Source organism: Urocitellus parryii, chromosome 4, assembly GCF_045843805.1.
Source record: "Urocitellus parryii isolate mUroPar1 chromosome 4, mUroPar1.hap1, whole genome shotgun sequence".
NCBI lineage: Eukaryota > Metazoa > Chordata > Mammalia > Rodentia > Sciuridae > Urocitellus > Urocitellus parryii.
Window position 1 is genome coordinate 8673711 of NC_135534.1, and position 14788 is coordinate 8688498.

General features: G+C 56.7%; 1 protein-coding gene across 1 annotated transcript; it reads right to left on the reverse strand.

Moving 5' to 3' along the window:
- Nucleotides 1-33: 33 nt before the first annotated feature.
- On the reverse strand, nucleotides 34-13615 carry Fermt3 (FERM domain containing kindlin 3). Its single transcript, XM_026414461.2, has 15 exons — nucleotides 13509-13615; nucleotides 12901-13074; nucleotides 9503-9736; nucleotides 9191-9310; nucleotides 8935-9103; nucleotides 8696-8798; nucleotides 2987-3094; nucleotides 2710-2844; nucleotides 2578-2627; nucleotides 2382-2506; nucleotides 2093-2199; nucleotides 1722-1955; nucleotides 1290-1414; nucleotides 563-704; nucleotides 34-440 (listed from the first exon to the last, which is right to left on the reverse strand). The coding sequence occupies exons 2-15, from the start codon at nucleotides 13058-13060 to the stop codon at nucleotides 261-263; spliced, it is 1992 nt and encodes a 663-aa protein (XP_026270246.2). The 5' UTR covers nucleotides 13061-13074; nucleotides 13509-13615; the 3' UTR covers nucleotides 34-260.
- Between the last annotated feature and the right edge of the window lie 1173 nt (nucleotides 13616-14788).

The following is a 14788-nucleotide window of genomic DNA, read 5'->3' on the forward strand; positions in this document are numbered from 1 at the left end:
TGGTCTTCCTCGTGTGCTCAGGGACTCAGATAGGTCAAGGTTGTTGGCCTAGGCCACTTGGACAAGGGAAGATACTGTGGGTCGGGCCCACCATCCCTTGCCTGGGTGAGGGCCCAGCCAGGGCTCTGGTCTACCGTGATAGCAGGTGAACATACCCAGCTTGGTGTGTGCCTGGAGAGGGTGTGGGACAAGTCCCTGTGGGTGTGGCCTGGGAGTGGCTGTGGCAGGTGGTGAGAAGAGCAGGGGCAGTCAGGCTGTCCTTAGAAGGCCTCATGGCCCCCCGTGAGCTGCAGGAAGAGGTCCTCGTCCAGCTCCTCCCCACGCGCCCGCTCACGAGTTGACAGGAAAATGTAGCCCCCAATGTACTCATGCACAATGCGGCAGCTGGCGGACACACAGCTGAAGGCCACGTTGATGTGCTCGTCAAACTCGATGGCCACCTGCAGGGCAGGTAGTCAGAGGGGTCAGTGGGTAGGTGGGATAACGGAGACAGCCCCGGCTCTGTCCTGATCAGGTTTGCTGCAGTGCTTGTCCCTTGTCCCTACACTCACTCTGAGCCTACCTGCTGGATGTCCCAGTTGACATTCCACTGGCGCATGTTGCTGAAGCGCCAGGTCTTGACCACATCACCCACAGCCAGGTCAATTCGGATCAGTCGGTTGTTGGCAATGCCTAGGATCTCATCTCTCCTGCTGCCCTTGAACCTGACCCCAGGGCGAGAGGGTGTGAGCAAGGACTCCCCCCTGCACAGCCCAGAGCCCACCCAGACAGCACACCAGAGGAAGACCGCTGAGTTTACATCCCAGCTCTGGCCCGCCAGCTGGGCCACCTGAAAGTCATTTGGGTCTGTGCCTCCAGCTCCTCACCGGGAAAGTGGGGGACAGAGTCACAGAAACAGCATTTAGAGCACCAGGCAAGTAGCCAATGCCTTTAAATCTTATTTTTGTCGTGTCATTGTCACCGTCATTCATTGTCTCGCTTATATCTTTGCACGTTTGGGAAATGAAGAATCAAGGGGCCAAGTTCCTGAGACGCACCCAGTGTCAGCCTTGTCCTGCAGGACAGCTGACCAAGGCCCAGCGGGGCTGTGGCGGAGCTGGGGCAGACACTGGGTCCGGCTCTCTTGGCCTGAGCTCTGTCCGTTGTATTTGCCAGTGTACACAGTGGGGGAGGGGACGCAATCCCTCCAATCAGGTCTACCCACAGAGCAGGGGAAGGTGACTGGGACCCACTTGGGCTAGCACAAGCAGCAGCAGGCAGCAGGTGAGGACACAGGTGACACAGCCTACCTAACCAACACGTAGGAGATGCCAAAATCAGGCAGGGACTGCCAGGCCTGGATGAAGCGCAGCAGGGCCTCGGTCAGCGAGAGCTGGGCCACGTTCTGGTGGGCCTCCAGGATCCTCGGGGTGAGCTGTGGGGTCATACTGGTGAGGGACCAGGAAGGGTTTCCCTGCTCTAAAGACCCGGAGACCCCTACCTGCCTGTCAGGGAGACCGAATGCTGAGCCTGAGAAGGGACAGTGTCTATTGTGGGGCCACCAAAGTGCCGTGTCTCACCACTCAGCACATATGGGCTGAACAAGCCTGGAGGAGGACACTGACAACAGGACTCCTGGGGACACAGCGGGAGAGGAGCAGTGTGTGTGTGGCTTTCTTGAGGAGGCCTCCCGGAGGTCAGGTGGCCAGGTGAACTTCATTCCCACCCTCCTTCCCCGGCACCTGCTTGGCCTTGAACTTTCGCTGGAAGCGGGGAGCAACAAGTCCATAGGGGTTGAGGCCCTCGGCAGAGGCGTCGGGCCCCTGGGGCTGGTTGCCCGAGCCCCCGCCGCCTGCCCGCTGCAGGCTGAGGAAGGCCAGGATGGCCTGCACCTCGCTGGCGTAGCTGCTGTCCGCCATGGTGCGGCCCTTGGAGGCCAGTCGGCAGCCGGCCATCCAGTGGGCATACTGCTGCTCCTGGAACGAGGAGGACAGGGGACGATGGGGGCCAGTGAAGCTCTGGACATCTACCTGTCCTGAATGCCACTTCAGTGCCAGCCCAAGCCCCTGCCTGGTCCCTGGTCCCAGCCCCCTCCAGCTTCAGCCCCACTCACATCCTGGCACCGTAGGTAGATCTCACTCATGCCCTCAGGGGAGGGCACTAGGAGCTTGATACAGAACTTCTGACCTGAGACATTGACATCGGGGACCACCTCACAGCCTGCAGGGAGAAGAAAGGGTAGGCTGGGACGCCTGGGACCGGAAGCCTGCCCGAGAGGTCCCCGTGTGGAAAGGTTGCCCTCCACGGCCACCACAGGGCAGAGGGCACCTTCGCTGGTGTCCAGGAGGGACTGATGCTCAGCCTGCGGGTGGCCCCTCCCGCCCCTGCACCAGCCCCCTCACCCTTGAGGTTGAGCTGCTGAATGGGGTCCCCCGGGGCCTCATCCTGGCTCTTGTAGTAGGACAGCGTGGTCTCCTTGAACACCACCCAGTGCTGGCGGTAGCCCTTCAGGGTCAGCTTCCGGGGCCTGAGGGTGTGCGGGCGGTTTGTGAGGGCGGCCTCCCTCCCAGCTCCCTCTCCAGGTGGCTCCTGACTTACCGGAAGATTCGGAGATAATCCTTGAGTTCTGGGATTGTGGTGAGGCTGTCCTGGGGAGGTCAGGAGTCAGAGGGGATCCCCGGCTCCCAGCCCTTGTCCCTGACCCCGGCCCCAGCCCCAGCCCCTCCTTACCAGCACGTCCGTGGGCGCCGAGCCCTCCAGCTTCACCTCCAGGTTGCTCAGGGCTGCGTCCAGGTCATCCAGCCCCTGGTCTGCACTGGGCAGTTCACCCACCTCCCCACTCTGGGACAGCTTGTTGATGTGGTACTGGGGGCACAGGCGAGGGGGACCTGAGTCCAGCTGCCAGCAGTGCCCGGCCTGGGCTTCCTGCTAGGTGGGCCCCATGCTGGGAGGCCTTTCCTGCCTGGGGACTGGCCTGCACCCTGCCCACCCTGAGGTCCCCAGGCACCTGCAGGGCTGCAAACACCATCATCTCCTCCTCGGTGCAGTCGATCTCCTCCAGCAGCAGGTCCCAGCGAGCCTGCTCGTACAGCTGGGTCAGCCGCACCGGGTCGGCCTGCACAGGGAAGGAGGGGAGGCTGGGCGAGTCAGACGCCCGCTGTCCCAAAGGCCTGTGGCCCTGCCCTCCCCACTGTGCCTGACATGGGTAGCTGACTGCAAACCCACCCTGCCAGCCTGCCATGCTGGTGCTGCCCAGGCAGTGCCACAGGTCTCTGCCGCAGCGAGGCTCACCCTGTGCCAGCGCACAGCTGAGGCAGGGAAGGGAGGAGGCCGGTCCAGGAGCAGAGAAAGTGGTGGGAGAGGGCTGCCTCCAGCAGCTCCCCACCCAGCTCAGGGCCACTGACTCCCATGGTGAAGAGAGAAGGGAAAGGCTTCCCTGGGAGGGGACCTGATGAGGGGGACCCTGGGCCACTGGAGAGAAGGGTGATGGTGACGGAAGAGGACGCCCTTGGGAGGGAAGCGGGAGGCCAAGGCGTAAAAGGTCCCAGTTACCCACAGAGGTGCCTTCTGATGCTCTCTCAAAACTGACACCAAGAAAGGCACACCCAAAAGGACAAGAGAGGGGACAGGAGCAGGTGGGAAATGTCAACGAAATCTGGAAGGGGGACTGGGGCACAGGAGAGACCCTGGGCCTTCACACCCTTTCTCCTCTCCTGCTCTTCAGTGAGGCCACTAGAGAATAGCAAGAAATGGCAGGAAGTGCCCAGATCTGGCTAAGACATGGCGCCACACAGCAGGACCAAGGACAGGCTCCCACTTGGATCCTCTGGGGGAAAGGCCAGAAGGGACTGGGGTGGGGAGCTCCAGGGAGCAGGTCCCACCCAGCTCCCTGCAGCCAGGGGATAGCACACAGAGGCTCTGCAGGGTGATGAGTTGGGAGGAAGTTGGCCTACCCTTCCCCACTCACCACCCAAGACAGCTGTGAACTTTCTATCCCCAACCAAAAGAGGAAACAGGCCAAAGGGGAAAACTTCAGAGCAGCAGCCCCACTCCATCATCCCAGGAAGCCACCAAAAAGACACTGGTACTCACACATGCTACTACGCACAGATGCAGGGCTCCCAACTGGCTTTTTTTTGGTATAGGGGACTGAACGCAGGGGTCCTTAACCTCTGAGCCATATCTCCAGCCCTTTTTGTTTATTTTGAGACAGATTCTCACTAAGTTGCTTAGGGCCTTGCTAAGTTGCTAAGGCTGGCTTTGAACTTTTTGATCCTCCTGCCTCAGCCTCCCAAGTCACTGGGATTACAGGCATGTGCCACCATGCCTGGCTTATGTTGCCCACCTTTAAGGAAAGCAACTGGCCTGAAAACAGACACCAAGAAGAACGGGGGTGGGGTGGGGGGAAGGCTGGGAGGAAATAAAGACCAGGTAGGGAGCAAAAGAAAACTTAAATACTTATGAAAATCCTTATACAGATAAATACCACACACACTCATAACACAAGACCAGGAATATAAAATTACAGTGATTAAGATTGTGCTGCATTGGTAAACAGAAACAAATTGACCAATGGAACTGACAAAAGTTAGACTCGAACATACATGTTCACCTAACTTAGGGCAAGGGTGGCCCTGCAGTTCACTAAGGAGATGACACTCTTGTCATTAAGTGGCACTAGGCCAAGTGATGCTCATATGTTAAAAAAAAAAAAGTATTTGGACCCTTATCTCATACCACATCTAAATATCAATTCTAGGTAGATTGCAGATCTAAATATGAAAGATAAGAGTGTGGTGCACCCACTTGTAGTCCCAGTGCTTGGAAGCTGAGGCAGGAGAATCACTTGAGCCCAGGAGTCTGAGACCAGCCTGGGCAACACAGTGAGACCCTGTTTTTAAAAACAAAATAAGAACCAGGCATGGTGGTGCACATCTGTAATCCCCAAAATTTAGAAGGCTGAGGCAGGAGGATCCCCAGGTCAAGGCCAGCCTCAGCAACTTAATAAGACCCTGTATAAAAATAAAAAATAAAAAGGACTGGGGGTGTAGCTCAGTGGTAAAGCACTCCTCAGATCAATGACCAATTTAAAAAAATAAAAAAAGCTAAGAACCGTTATTTATCAAAAGAAACCAGTAGGGGCTGGGGTTGTGGCTCAGTGGTAGAGCGCTTGCCTAGCACGTGTGAAGCGCTGAGTTCGAGCCTCAGCACCACATAAAAATAAATAAATAAATAAATAAAGTTAAAAAAAAAAAAAAGAAAAGAAACCATTAGCTGGACACTGTGGCACTTGCCAAGTAATCCCAATAACTTGGAAGGCTGAGGCAGAAGGATTGAAAGTCTGAGGCCAGCCTCAGTAGCCTGCCTCGAAACAAAAAAATAAAAAGGCTGGGGGTGTAGCTCAGTGGTAGAGCACCAGCATTGCCCTGGGGTTCAATCCCCAGTGTGGGGGGAAGAAGGCCATTTAGAATGTGAGCAGTACAGCATGTACTTGGCCTGCACAAAGCCCTGGGGTTGGAGTCAATACCCAGCGCCCCCCCAAGACGCACACACACACACATACACATGGGTTAAAGAGAGCACGACAATGACAATGAACTCCAAAACAATTGACTGTGAAGGGAAATATGAGCCCAGCTATCCCATGGTCTCAAACAGCTATTCACTGTTTACATGTGCTGCTATTACAGCCCCAGCCATGTTGTTTTAAACAAAGACTATAAGCACCACTTCATTAGAAAGAAACGAGGGAATGCCGTGCCCTGTCGGAGCAGGAGAGGGTGGAAGACAGCTAAGTCTTCACCTGTGACAAGTCAACAGATGGCATGTGGATTTGCACAATCAAGACGTAGGAATCTGGGTGCCGTCGCACATGCCTGTGGTTCCAGCTACTCGGGAGGCTGAAGCAAAGTAGCAAGTTCAAGGCCAGCCAGCCTGGGAAACTTAGAGAGACCCTGTCTCAAAAAATTAATAAAATAAAGAAAAGAAAAGAAATTAATAAATTAATAGAAAATAAATTATTAAATAAATAGGAGGTCATAAAGAAGTGAATACTAGGAGCCGGGCATGGTGGTGCACAATTGTGCTCCCAGTGGTTTGGGAGGCTGAGACAGGAAGATCTCGAGCTCAAAGCCACCCTCAGCAACTTATCCAAGGCCCTAACCAACTCAGTGAGACCCTGTCTCAAAATAAAAACAAAACAGGGCTGGGGATGTGACTCAGTGGTTAAGCACCTCTGGGTTCAATCCCTGGTACAAAAAAAAAAAAAAAAGTGAACACTAGAATAAAAAGCTACAGAGTTAAAATCCAATCCTTGTCCCTAGAGACTAGAAATCTAGGATAAATAGGACAGGGAGTTGCTTTGTTGTTGTTATTACAAACTTGCTAGGTCTACTTAATTCTTTTTTTTTTCTATGTATTTTTTAGTTTTAGGTGGACACAATATCCTTATTTTACATTTCTGTGGTGCTGAGGATCGAACCCAGTGCCTCATGCATGCTAGCCGAGCGCTCTGCCACTGAGCCCCAGCCCCAGCCCCTACTTAACTCTCTAAGCCATCCTACAGAAGTTTGACTAAAAATAAATTTTAATGTAAAAACCAAGAAGAACAACGAACACCAAATGGTTTTTAGACATTGGACAGCAGATGGCCCAGGATGGCCATCCCCTCGAGGACAGAAGCAGAGGAGGTGATCTGACAGATTGTCCCAGCACACCTAGGGAGTCCCCCAGCTGCAGCCCAGCTGCAGCCGTGTGGAGAGAGGGACCCACATGAAGCCCGGCATGTCCTCCAGCTGGCAGGGAGGTAGTGGAAAACCGGGGTCCCTGGAAGGCTAGAATGCTCACACAGAGGCGGAGGGGAGGCAGCTGGCAGAGAGAACGCCCTGAGGTCACGAAAGGTCCTCTTCAGTGTAGCTGGGTACAGGTCAAGGTGCAAGGACCCTTCCTCAGGCCAAGGGAGATCAGTGGTGGAATGTCACTGCCGCCTGAGCCCACATAGCAGACGGGTGCACACCCTGCAGCTTGAGCAGAGAACCTCTCAGTGCACGATGCACCAGCTCAAGTGCCCAGGCGGAGTCCCCTGAGCTGCCAGGTAAATTTGCTCGAGATTAGAGGGGGCTCTGGTCCTACCTAATTAAGGCTAAACACAAGTCTTGGCAGGCACTGGTTTCCAAGCATCTTAACCTCATCCCGGAACACATTTTGATTGGCATGCTGGGGTCTAGCCCAGGATCTCACGAATGCTAGGCTAGGCTCTATCACTGAGCTATCCTCCCAGACCTCCAACAAAGATTTTAAAATATTCAAAGGACTACCAAAGGAAAGCAGCCCAAGAACATAAGCTTTCAAGTTTTCTCCTTCCTTCCTTCCTTTTTTCTTTATTTCCCCTCTCTCCCTCCCTCCCTCCTGGAAATTGAACCTAGGGCCCAGGCAAGGGCTCTGCCACTGAGCCACACTCCCAGTCCTTTTTGTTTTTTGAGACATGGTCTTGTTACATTGTTCAGGCTGTCCTCAAACTTGTCACCCTCCTGCCTCAGCCTCCCAAGTTGCTGGGACTACAGGTTCACACCACTAGGCTCAGCATGATATTTTCAATGTTTGGCACTAAATAAAACATTATCAGGCATAAGCCAGCTATGGTTGTCTTATCCTGGCTACTCAGGAGGCTGAGGCAGGAGGATTGCAAGTTTGAGGCCAACCTCAGCAATTTAGCAAGATCCTGCCTCAAAATAAAAAATAGGAAAGAAAAGACTGGGGAATAAACTCAGTGGTAGAGCACTTCCTAGCATGAAGGAGGCTCTGGTTTCGATTCCCAACAGAAAAACGCAACTCAAACAAGGAGATAAAATGTCAATACAAATAGACCCCGGTGCAACACAGACGCCAGAGTCAGCAAACCAAACACGGACGAAGTCGTTGCCAACACAACCTGTGTCTTCAAGAGGACTGGAGAAAGGGTGAGCACTGAGGAGAGTCAGAGACATTGTAAAAGTCAAAATTCAACTCCTAGGCGTGAGATTAATGGCAGATGGCACATGGCCAAAGAAAAGATTAGCAAATGGAAGATAGACCAACAGAAAATACCCCCAAAGCTGGTGCGTGACACACGCCTACAATCCCAGCCACGTGAGAACCTGAGGCAGAGGAGTGCCAAAAAGAAAAAAAGAAATTCTGGTTATGGTGTTACAGTGGGGGAAGCTGGTTAGAGGGTATCAGGCACCAAGATCTCAAGGCCTCTGATTGTTTGCACTTCCTCCCTTTTTCTGGTAGTGCTAGGAATTGAAGAGTTGTAGACAAGTAGGTTTACAAGTCGAGCCGGGAAGAGCGGCAGAGAAGTGGGTCACAGGTCAGAAGAAGAGCCTGCGGGGCCTGGGTCACCGTGGAGACAGACGCACAGGGCACATGGGTTGCTGGTGGGGTCAGGAGGCAGAGAAAGATGTGGACAGCACTCTGGGGGGACCGCAACACTCCCCCCACTCCAGAGGCCAGGGCTCTCCCAGGGGAGCCCAGCACTGCCTGCACTGGTCTTGGGTCCTGAGCTTCCGAGGCTCCTCGAGAAGCTGGCACTGAGACCTCCTTGTGTCCAGCCACTAGGCCCAGCCCGAGGTCCAGCCAAGACGGGCCAAGGGGCAGATGGAGTGGCCCCTCCAGGTCACTAACATCCCAGAGCCCATCTAATAGACCCAGCCCTTGTTCCTTCCTGTCCCCAGCCCACCTTGGGATCCAGGTCGAAGAAGCTGTAGTACTTGAAGCGCAGCCAGAGCGTGTCCCCGGCCGAGATGCCCTGCTGCATGAGGCACCGCGAGGAGTCCAGCCACCTGGCACGCAGAGGCGGGGTCAGGGCTGCGGCAGGGCAGGGGCTGGGTGCAGGGCAAGCTCAGGGGGCAGAGGCCGGGGAACAGGGGCAAGCGGGGCTGGCCACCCGGCTGGTGGCCATGGGGCGGCAGGGCTCACCTGCCGTGGAGCTGCGTCTTGTCCGACAGGGAGCTGGGCCTGGGCAGGCGCTGGAGCAGCAGCGGGTCGGGGGGCGGCTGGGGCCGGCTCAGCATGCGGTAGCAGGCCTCGGTCTGCTCGCTGTCGGAGAAGTGCGCGGGCATCCCCCGGAACAGCGTCGGCGCCACACCTGGGGGCAGCTGGACTCAGCCAGGCCTGTCCCTGGTGCGGGCCTCATGGGCTGCCCCACCCCAGCCCGTCCCGGGCCCTTGCTCACCCCCAGCCAGGACGACCTTGGTCAAGTCGAACACCTCTTCCTCCAGCCCCTTCTCCTTCTTCTTCTTCTCCTTCTTCTCCGGAGCCCGCAGCAGAGACAGCTCCTCAGGGTGCCGGATGCCTGTGGGGACCTGGACCTCAGCAACCAGCCCTGCCTGTGGGCCCCACCCCACTCCTGGACACCGGGGGGCCTGTGGAGAGGATGGGAACAGGGTAGCAAGGACAGGTGACGGAGGCTAGCCTGGGGAGGGAGGGACACTGCCTCTTGTGGAGTCTTTGCAGAAAGGCCCAGCGACGAGCCTGCGCCACTCACTGAGGAGGCGGCAGATGGCAGCCACCGTCTGGAAGAGAGGCTTCGAGAAGCTGGCCTGCAGGCGCAGCGCCCGCCGGTTGGGCAGCCGCAGGATGACTGGCCGATGCTGTGGTCCGAAGAAGAGGCGGGCGTCGGCCAAGATCCCGTACTTGTCCAGCGTCCAGTGGGTCTGCAGCAGCCATCGTCTCTTCTGCTCCCACCAGATGGCGTGGTCTGACCAGTCCTGCTTGCGATCTGTGGGGGCCGTGGGGGCGCACAGGGGTCTTGGAGGGTCCGTCCCAGCCTTCTGGCTTCTGTCCCTAACACTGTGCACAACCCAGGATCTAGAGGCCTGGGGTCTATCTGCAAGGTGACACCTGTATGGCTGTGTGCTAGCTGACCCCTGCTGGTCCTTTTGGGGGTCTGTCATTATATCACTTCCCAGGGAAGTCCCTCAGTCCCAAGTCAGGGTGCCCCAATGGTCGTGGCCCAACCTCATGCTCCCCAGAGGTGGGCTCCAGTAATTCCTGGCTTAATTGCCTAGTTTTTTGTTTGTTTTTATACCAGGAATTGAATCCAGAGGTACCTAACCACTGAGCCACATCCCCAGCCCCTTTTTATATTTCATTTAGAGGCAAGATCTCAATGAGTTCCTTAGAGTCTTGCTAAACTGCAGAGGCTGGCCTTGAACTTTCAATCCTTCTGCCTCAGCCTCCTGAGTCGCTGGGATCACAGGTGTGCGCACTGTGCCTGGTGGAATTGCTTCTCTAATGGCCTCTCGCTTTCATTCCAGGAGATGGAGAGGCAGAGACCATGTCTATATGTCCTTGGGGGCTGGGATCTGCATGGCATGGAGCAGCAGGCACTCTGTACACATGTCCTGGTTACTAGCTGCGTGACCTTGGGCGCGGCACTTAACCTCTCTAGACCTCAGGTTTTCTGTTTGTAAAATGTAATAGTCGGGCTGGGGATGTGGCTCAAGCGGTAGCGCGCTCGCCTGGCATGCGTGCGGCCCGGGTTCGATCCTCAGCACCAACAAAGATGTTGTGTCCGCCGAGAACTAAAAAATAAATATTAAAAATTATCTCTCTCTCTCTCTCTCTCTCTCTCTCTCTCACTCTCTCTTAAAAAAAAAAAATGTAATAGTCGCCCCGACTCATGAACCAGGACCAGTGCCAGCTCCACGGTAGGAGCAGAGTGTCTGTGACATACTTATGCAGGCACATGACCATACAGAAGTGAATTATGATTACGTCACTCATCGTTCAGCCAGAAACTGGGGACATAGAAATGGATGGCACAGGACTCTGTCCATCCTGCAAGAGCGAGAACCACTGAGAGACCAGCACAGAAACAAAGTGTGACAAAAAGCTGCTCTGGGTGCTCGGTCCCCTCAAGCTTGCAAAGCCCCTCTCGGATTCTCCCAGGTCCTCCTCCTATGGCCACCTGTCCCCACCTTCCACTCACACCTACTTCCCACCTTCTGCCTCCCCAGTCTTGCCAACCCAGGAGAAGCTTCTCTGTCCACCTGGTCAACCCTCTGGCCTTGGCCCTCCTGTCCGTGTCCTCACTCTGACACCATCTCCTGTTCCTCCTGTGCTCTCCTGACCCCACCCCGTCCTTCCCCCAGAGCCGGGGACCTCCTCCCTCCTCAGCCAGGCCCTCTTCCTGAGGCCTCTCCTGTTCCATGGCTGGGAGTTCCAGTGGCATGGATGCCCCCTCCAGACTCTGTCCTTAACCTCAGGCCAGAAACTCACATGCCACCAGCAAAGGGACATGTCCAGTGGCTTCCTTCATTTTAGACACCTCTATTTACCTGGCCACGTGCCCAACATTGGGGCTACATATGCAGTGACTCCTAGTCCCAGATTTTGAGGTAGAGGGCTTAACCTTGCACTGGACTGAGATGCCCCTCCTCACCAGCTCCTCTGTGCCAATCCGGGTGCTTGGTGACGAGACTCTCCCAGAGGCCCAAGCATCATGCTTTTTACCTTTAGCCGCTGACGTCAGCCTCAGCTCCCACCCTACCTTCTCGCCATCTACCATGCCTTCCTACAGGCCTCGTCACCTCCTGCTGGGACAACTTAGGGCCCCCTGGAGTCTCCCTGCCCCACCAGCTGCCAAAGGGCTCTGAGCCAGGTCCTCCTTAGTGTGTGATCCGCCGAGAACTAAAAATGCTGGGTGGCTGCGCTTCACCTCCAGGGTGGGGCCCAGGCCCCTTGAGGAGCCTCGGGGACTCTGGGACTACCACCGAGGGGCCACCCGCCTGGTGTCGGGTCATGTCATGCTCCAGGAGTCCTCACCAGCCTGCAGGCCCTGATTCAGAGCACCGGATTCACTGTCCAGCTTCTCCCCACTGTGGCCACCTCTCAGGACTTGTCTGAAGTGGCTTTCCCTGGGAAGTCTCCCGCTGGGCTGGAGGTGGCTCTCCTGTGCATCACACTTAGGGGTGACTGGGAGTGGGGTGGGTGGGACAGTGTCCCCAGCGCTGGGACAAGAGCTATAGGACTTGCCTGGGGCTGCCCAGCAGTAGCAGATCTGTTGGGCCTCCTGCTGTTCCCACAAACTGGCCCTCACCCCCTCTGTCCTGGCTGGCCTTCCTCAGCCTCCGTCCGACACCCAGTCTCCCAGGGGACCTCAGTCCCCACTTGTGCTCTCAGGCTCTCTGGGGCCCCTGGAAGCTTCGCCCCCTGCCTCAGCCCAGTGGCCAGGCAATCCCGGGGCCTCTCCTGTGCCCAATCTTCAGGAGCACCCCTCCGATGTGCTCCAACCCCTCCAGGGCTGCCCGTAGGCCAGGCCTGAGGGAGCCTCCGGGTCCCCGCCCCACCCCAGGCGCCTGTCCTGGCCGGACTTCCTGCTCTGACTATCAGAGTGTCCTGCTGTCCTCCCAGGAAAGGGTAGCCCCCGACCCTGGCAGGGAAGGACAGGGAGAAGCCCCCATGTCACGGCCCTGCATCTCTCCAGACTGAAACCACAAGCTGCCGTAACTTCCTGTGGGGGCAGGGCCTTCCCATCCAGCCACCCAGGCTGGGTCTGTCACCAGCCTGCTAAGGGCTCTGCTGGGGATGGGAGTGTTTGGGCAGGTCCCCTGGGCGCCAGGAGCCCTGGCCTTCCCTCAGACCTCAGACTGTGACTTCGCCCTGGGCCCAGGCAAGGCCTGCCGTCCACCCTTAAGAGCGGATGAGTGGGGGACTCCGGGCACTCGGCAGAGCCCGCTGGAGTGGGAAGAAAGGAGCCAGGATGGGGGAGAGGGGAAGTTGGTGAAATGTCTTTTTTGGAACCAAACGATTGAGCTGGTGTCTGAGTCACCGTGACATGGTTATCGGGAGCTGCGCAGCAGGGACAGCCCGGAAGTGCCCAGAGACACCCTTGCTGTCACCCATGTGCTGAGTCGGCAGGAGGGGCTGTGTGGCACTCACTGATCTCCTCCACAATCTTCAGGAGCACCCCTCCGATGTGTGACTCTCCTGTGACCCGGAGGGTGACGGACTCAGCCTCGGGATCCTCCTCACCCACAAATACCCGCAGCTCCCAGGAGGAGTCAATGTAGTCCCCGGTGGCTGTCTTCATCCCCGCCATGGCTGCCGCGGCTTCTGCAGAGGGTGAGGGAGGCAAGGCCGCAGCGCTCAGCCTGTGTCTAAGCAGAAACCCTGTGGTAACCTGGGTGGGTGACAGGCGAGGAGCAAGCCCATAGAACAGCGTGCCCTGGCAGCAGCAGGATGCGGAGCCCCACCATGATCCAGCCGACTTCAGAAACTGTCACAGGGGCTTGAATGGAAGGGACTCCTGGAGACCATCCTGTCCAGCCCATTCCCAGCTTACAGATGGGTAGACTGAGGTCTAGTAGGGAGGATCTCACCCAAGGCCATCCTACTTGATGCCAGGGCTGGGCCCCCAGGACGGCTCTCCTCCCCACAGCCCAGGCCCAAACCCAGGCGGCTGCAGCGTGGGTGAAGCGGGCTGGTGGGGCTGTAGGAGGGTGGCGAGGGCAGCGGCAGAGAGATGGTGATAGGCATCCAAAACTTACCTGGCCTGAGGAAGGCTGGGCTGCAGGGGAAGGCAGAGCGCTGGCCACCCCTGGCCTCGGATGCACACCTCGACCTGGAGGCTCCTTCTCTGGGTCTTGGGAGCTTCCTTCAGAGGGCAGCCTTTGTCGCCTATCACAGCAGGGCGGGCCTGGCCCCTCCCCAGGGCGGGCTGGCCCTGGGTGCAGGAAGCACACTGGCAGCGCAGAGGGCTCCAGTGAGGCCTGTCTTTGTCCCCAGTGCGCACAGGAAGCAAGGGAAGGCCCGTGGACCCTAAGCCACAGACAGTCCCCCTTCGTTTGGAGGGAAACTTGGTTTAGACTGGAGGAGCCCCTGATGGGTGTGGTGCTGACGGCTGGCCTCCTCTACGTGAAGCTCAGCTTCTCTCCAGCTGGCATGAGGTTCTACCCTCCAGCCACATCCCTGGGCTGCCAGTGGGAGAGCCGTGGAGGCGAAAGGCTTGGACCCAGGGCCTTTAGAAATTCAGCAGGTCAGTCTGCTCAGCCTGAGCAGCCTGATCAGCCAAGACCTCTGAAGGAAAGTGTGGTGCTGTTTTCTACTTCTGAACAACCTCTATTCCCCAAACTGTCAGGTGAACTGCCCAGGTGAACAGTGAACTGCAATTGTTCTGAGCCAAGCATGGTGGTACATGCCTATAATCAAGACTCAGAAGGCTGAGGCAGGAAGATCTCAAAGTGGGTGGGGGTGCTATAGCTCCGTGGCAGAGCACTTGCCTAGCATGTGAGGCACTGGCTTTGATCCTTAGCACCACATAAAAATAAAGGCATGCTCTCCATCTACAAGTACAATCTTAAAAAAAAAAAAAAAGCTAGGGCAGCAGCGTAGTGGAGGATGAAACCCTGTGTTCTACCTCCAGTACTGAAAATTTTCTTCCTGACCATTTACAACCTCCCTTGGCCATCATCTCAGCCTTGTGTGATATGGCCACTTCCAGTGTGCTTCCCAAGGAAACCAGACAATCACTCCTCAGGTGTCACCTCCGAGAGAATCTGTGGCCTAACTTCCGCCCACTCCTCTGGCACAAGGACCTAAGCCTGAGGAGGGAGGCAGTGTGGCCTTACTCGGGTTGTAGGTGGGAACCCAAATGACATCAGTGGACCTCCCTCAGAGGCACAGCTGGGGATTCCCAGGGGAAGAGCAGCTCATGCAAACCCAGGGGAGCAGGAAGTACAGCCTGCTGCTGGCCTCCGTGTCTTGCTAGCCCAGGAAGCTGCTCTTGGAGCAAATGAGGAAGTATACAGCGGCCAGAGGCCTCCTCAGC

What these genes read in the sequence shown, in the direction of transcription:
- Fermt3 (XM_026414461.2), bottom strand. Translation starts at nt 13,060, where the DNA reads ATGGCGGGGATGAAGACAGCCACCGGGGACTACATTGACTCCTCCTGG. An exon ending in AAGACGCAGCTCCACGGCAG is followed by an intron (nt 8,799 to 8,934) that starts GTGAGCCCTGCC and finishes TCTGCGTGCCAG; the next exon opens with GTGGCTGGACTCCTCGCGGT. An exon ending in TCTACCTACGGTGCCAGGAT is followed by an intron (nt 1,956 to 2,092) that starts GTGAGTGGGGCT and finishes TCCTCGTTCCAG; the next exon opens with GAGCAGCAGTATGCCCACTG.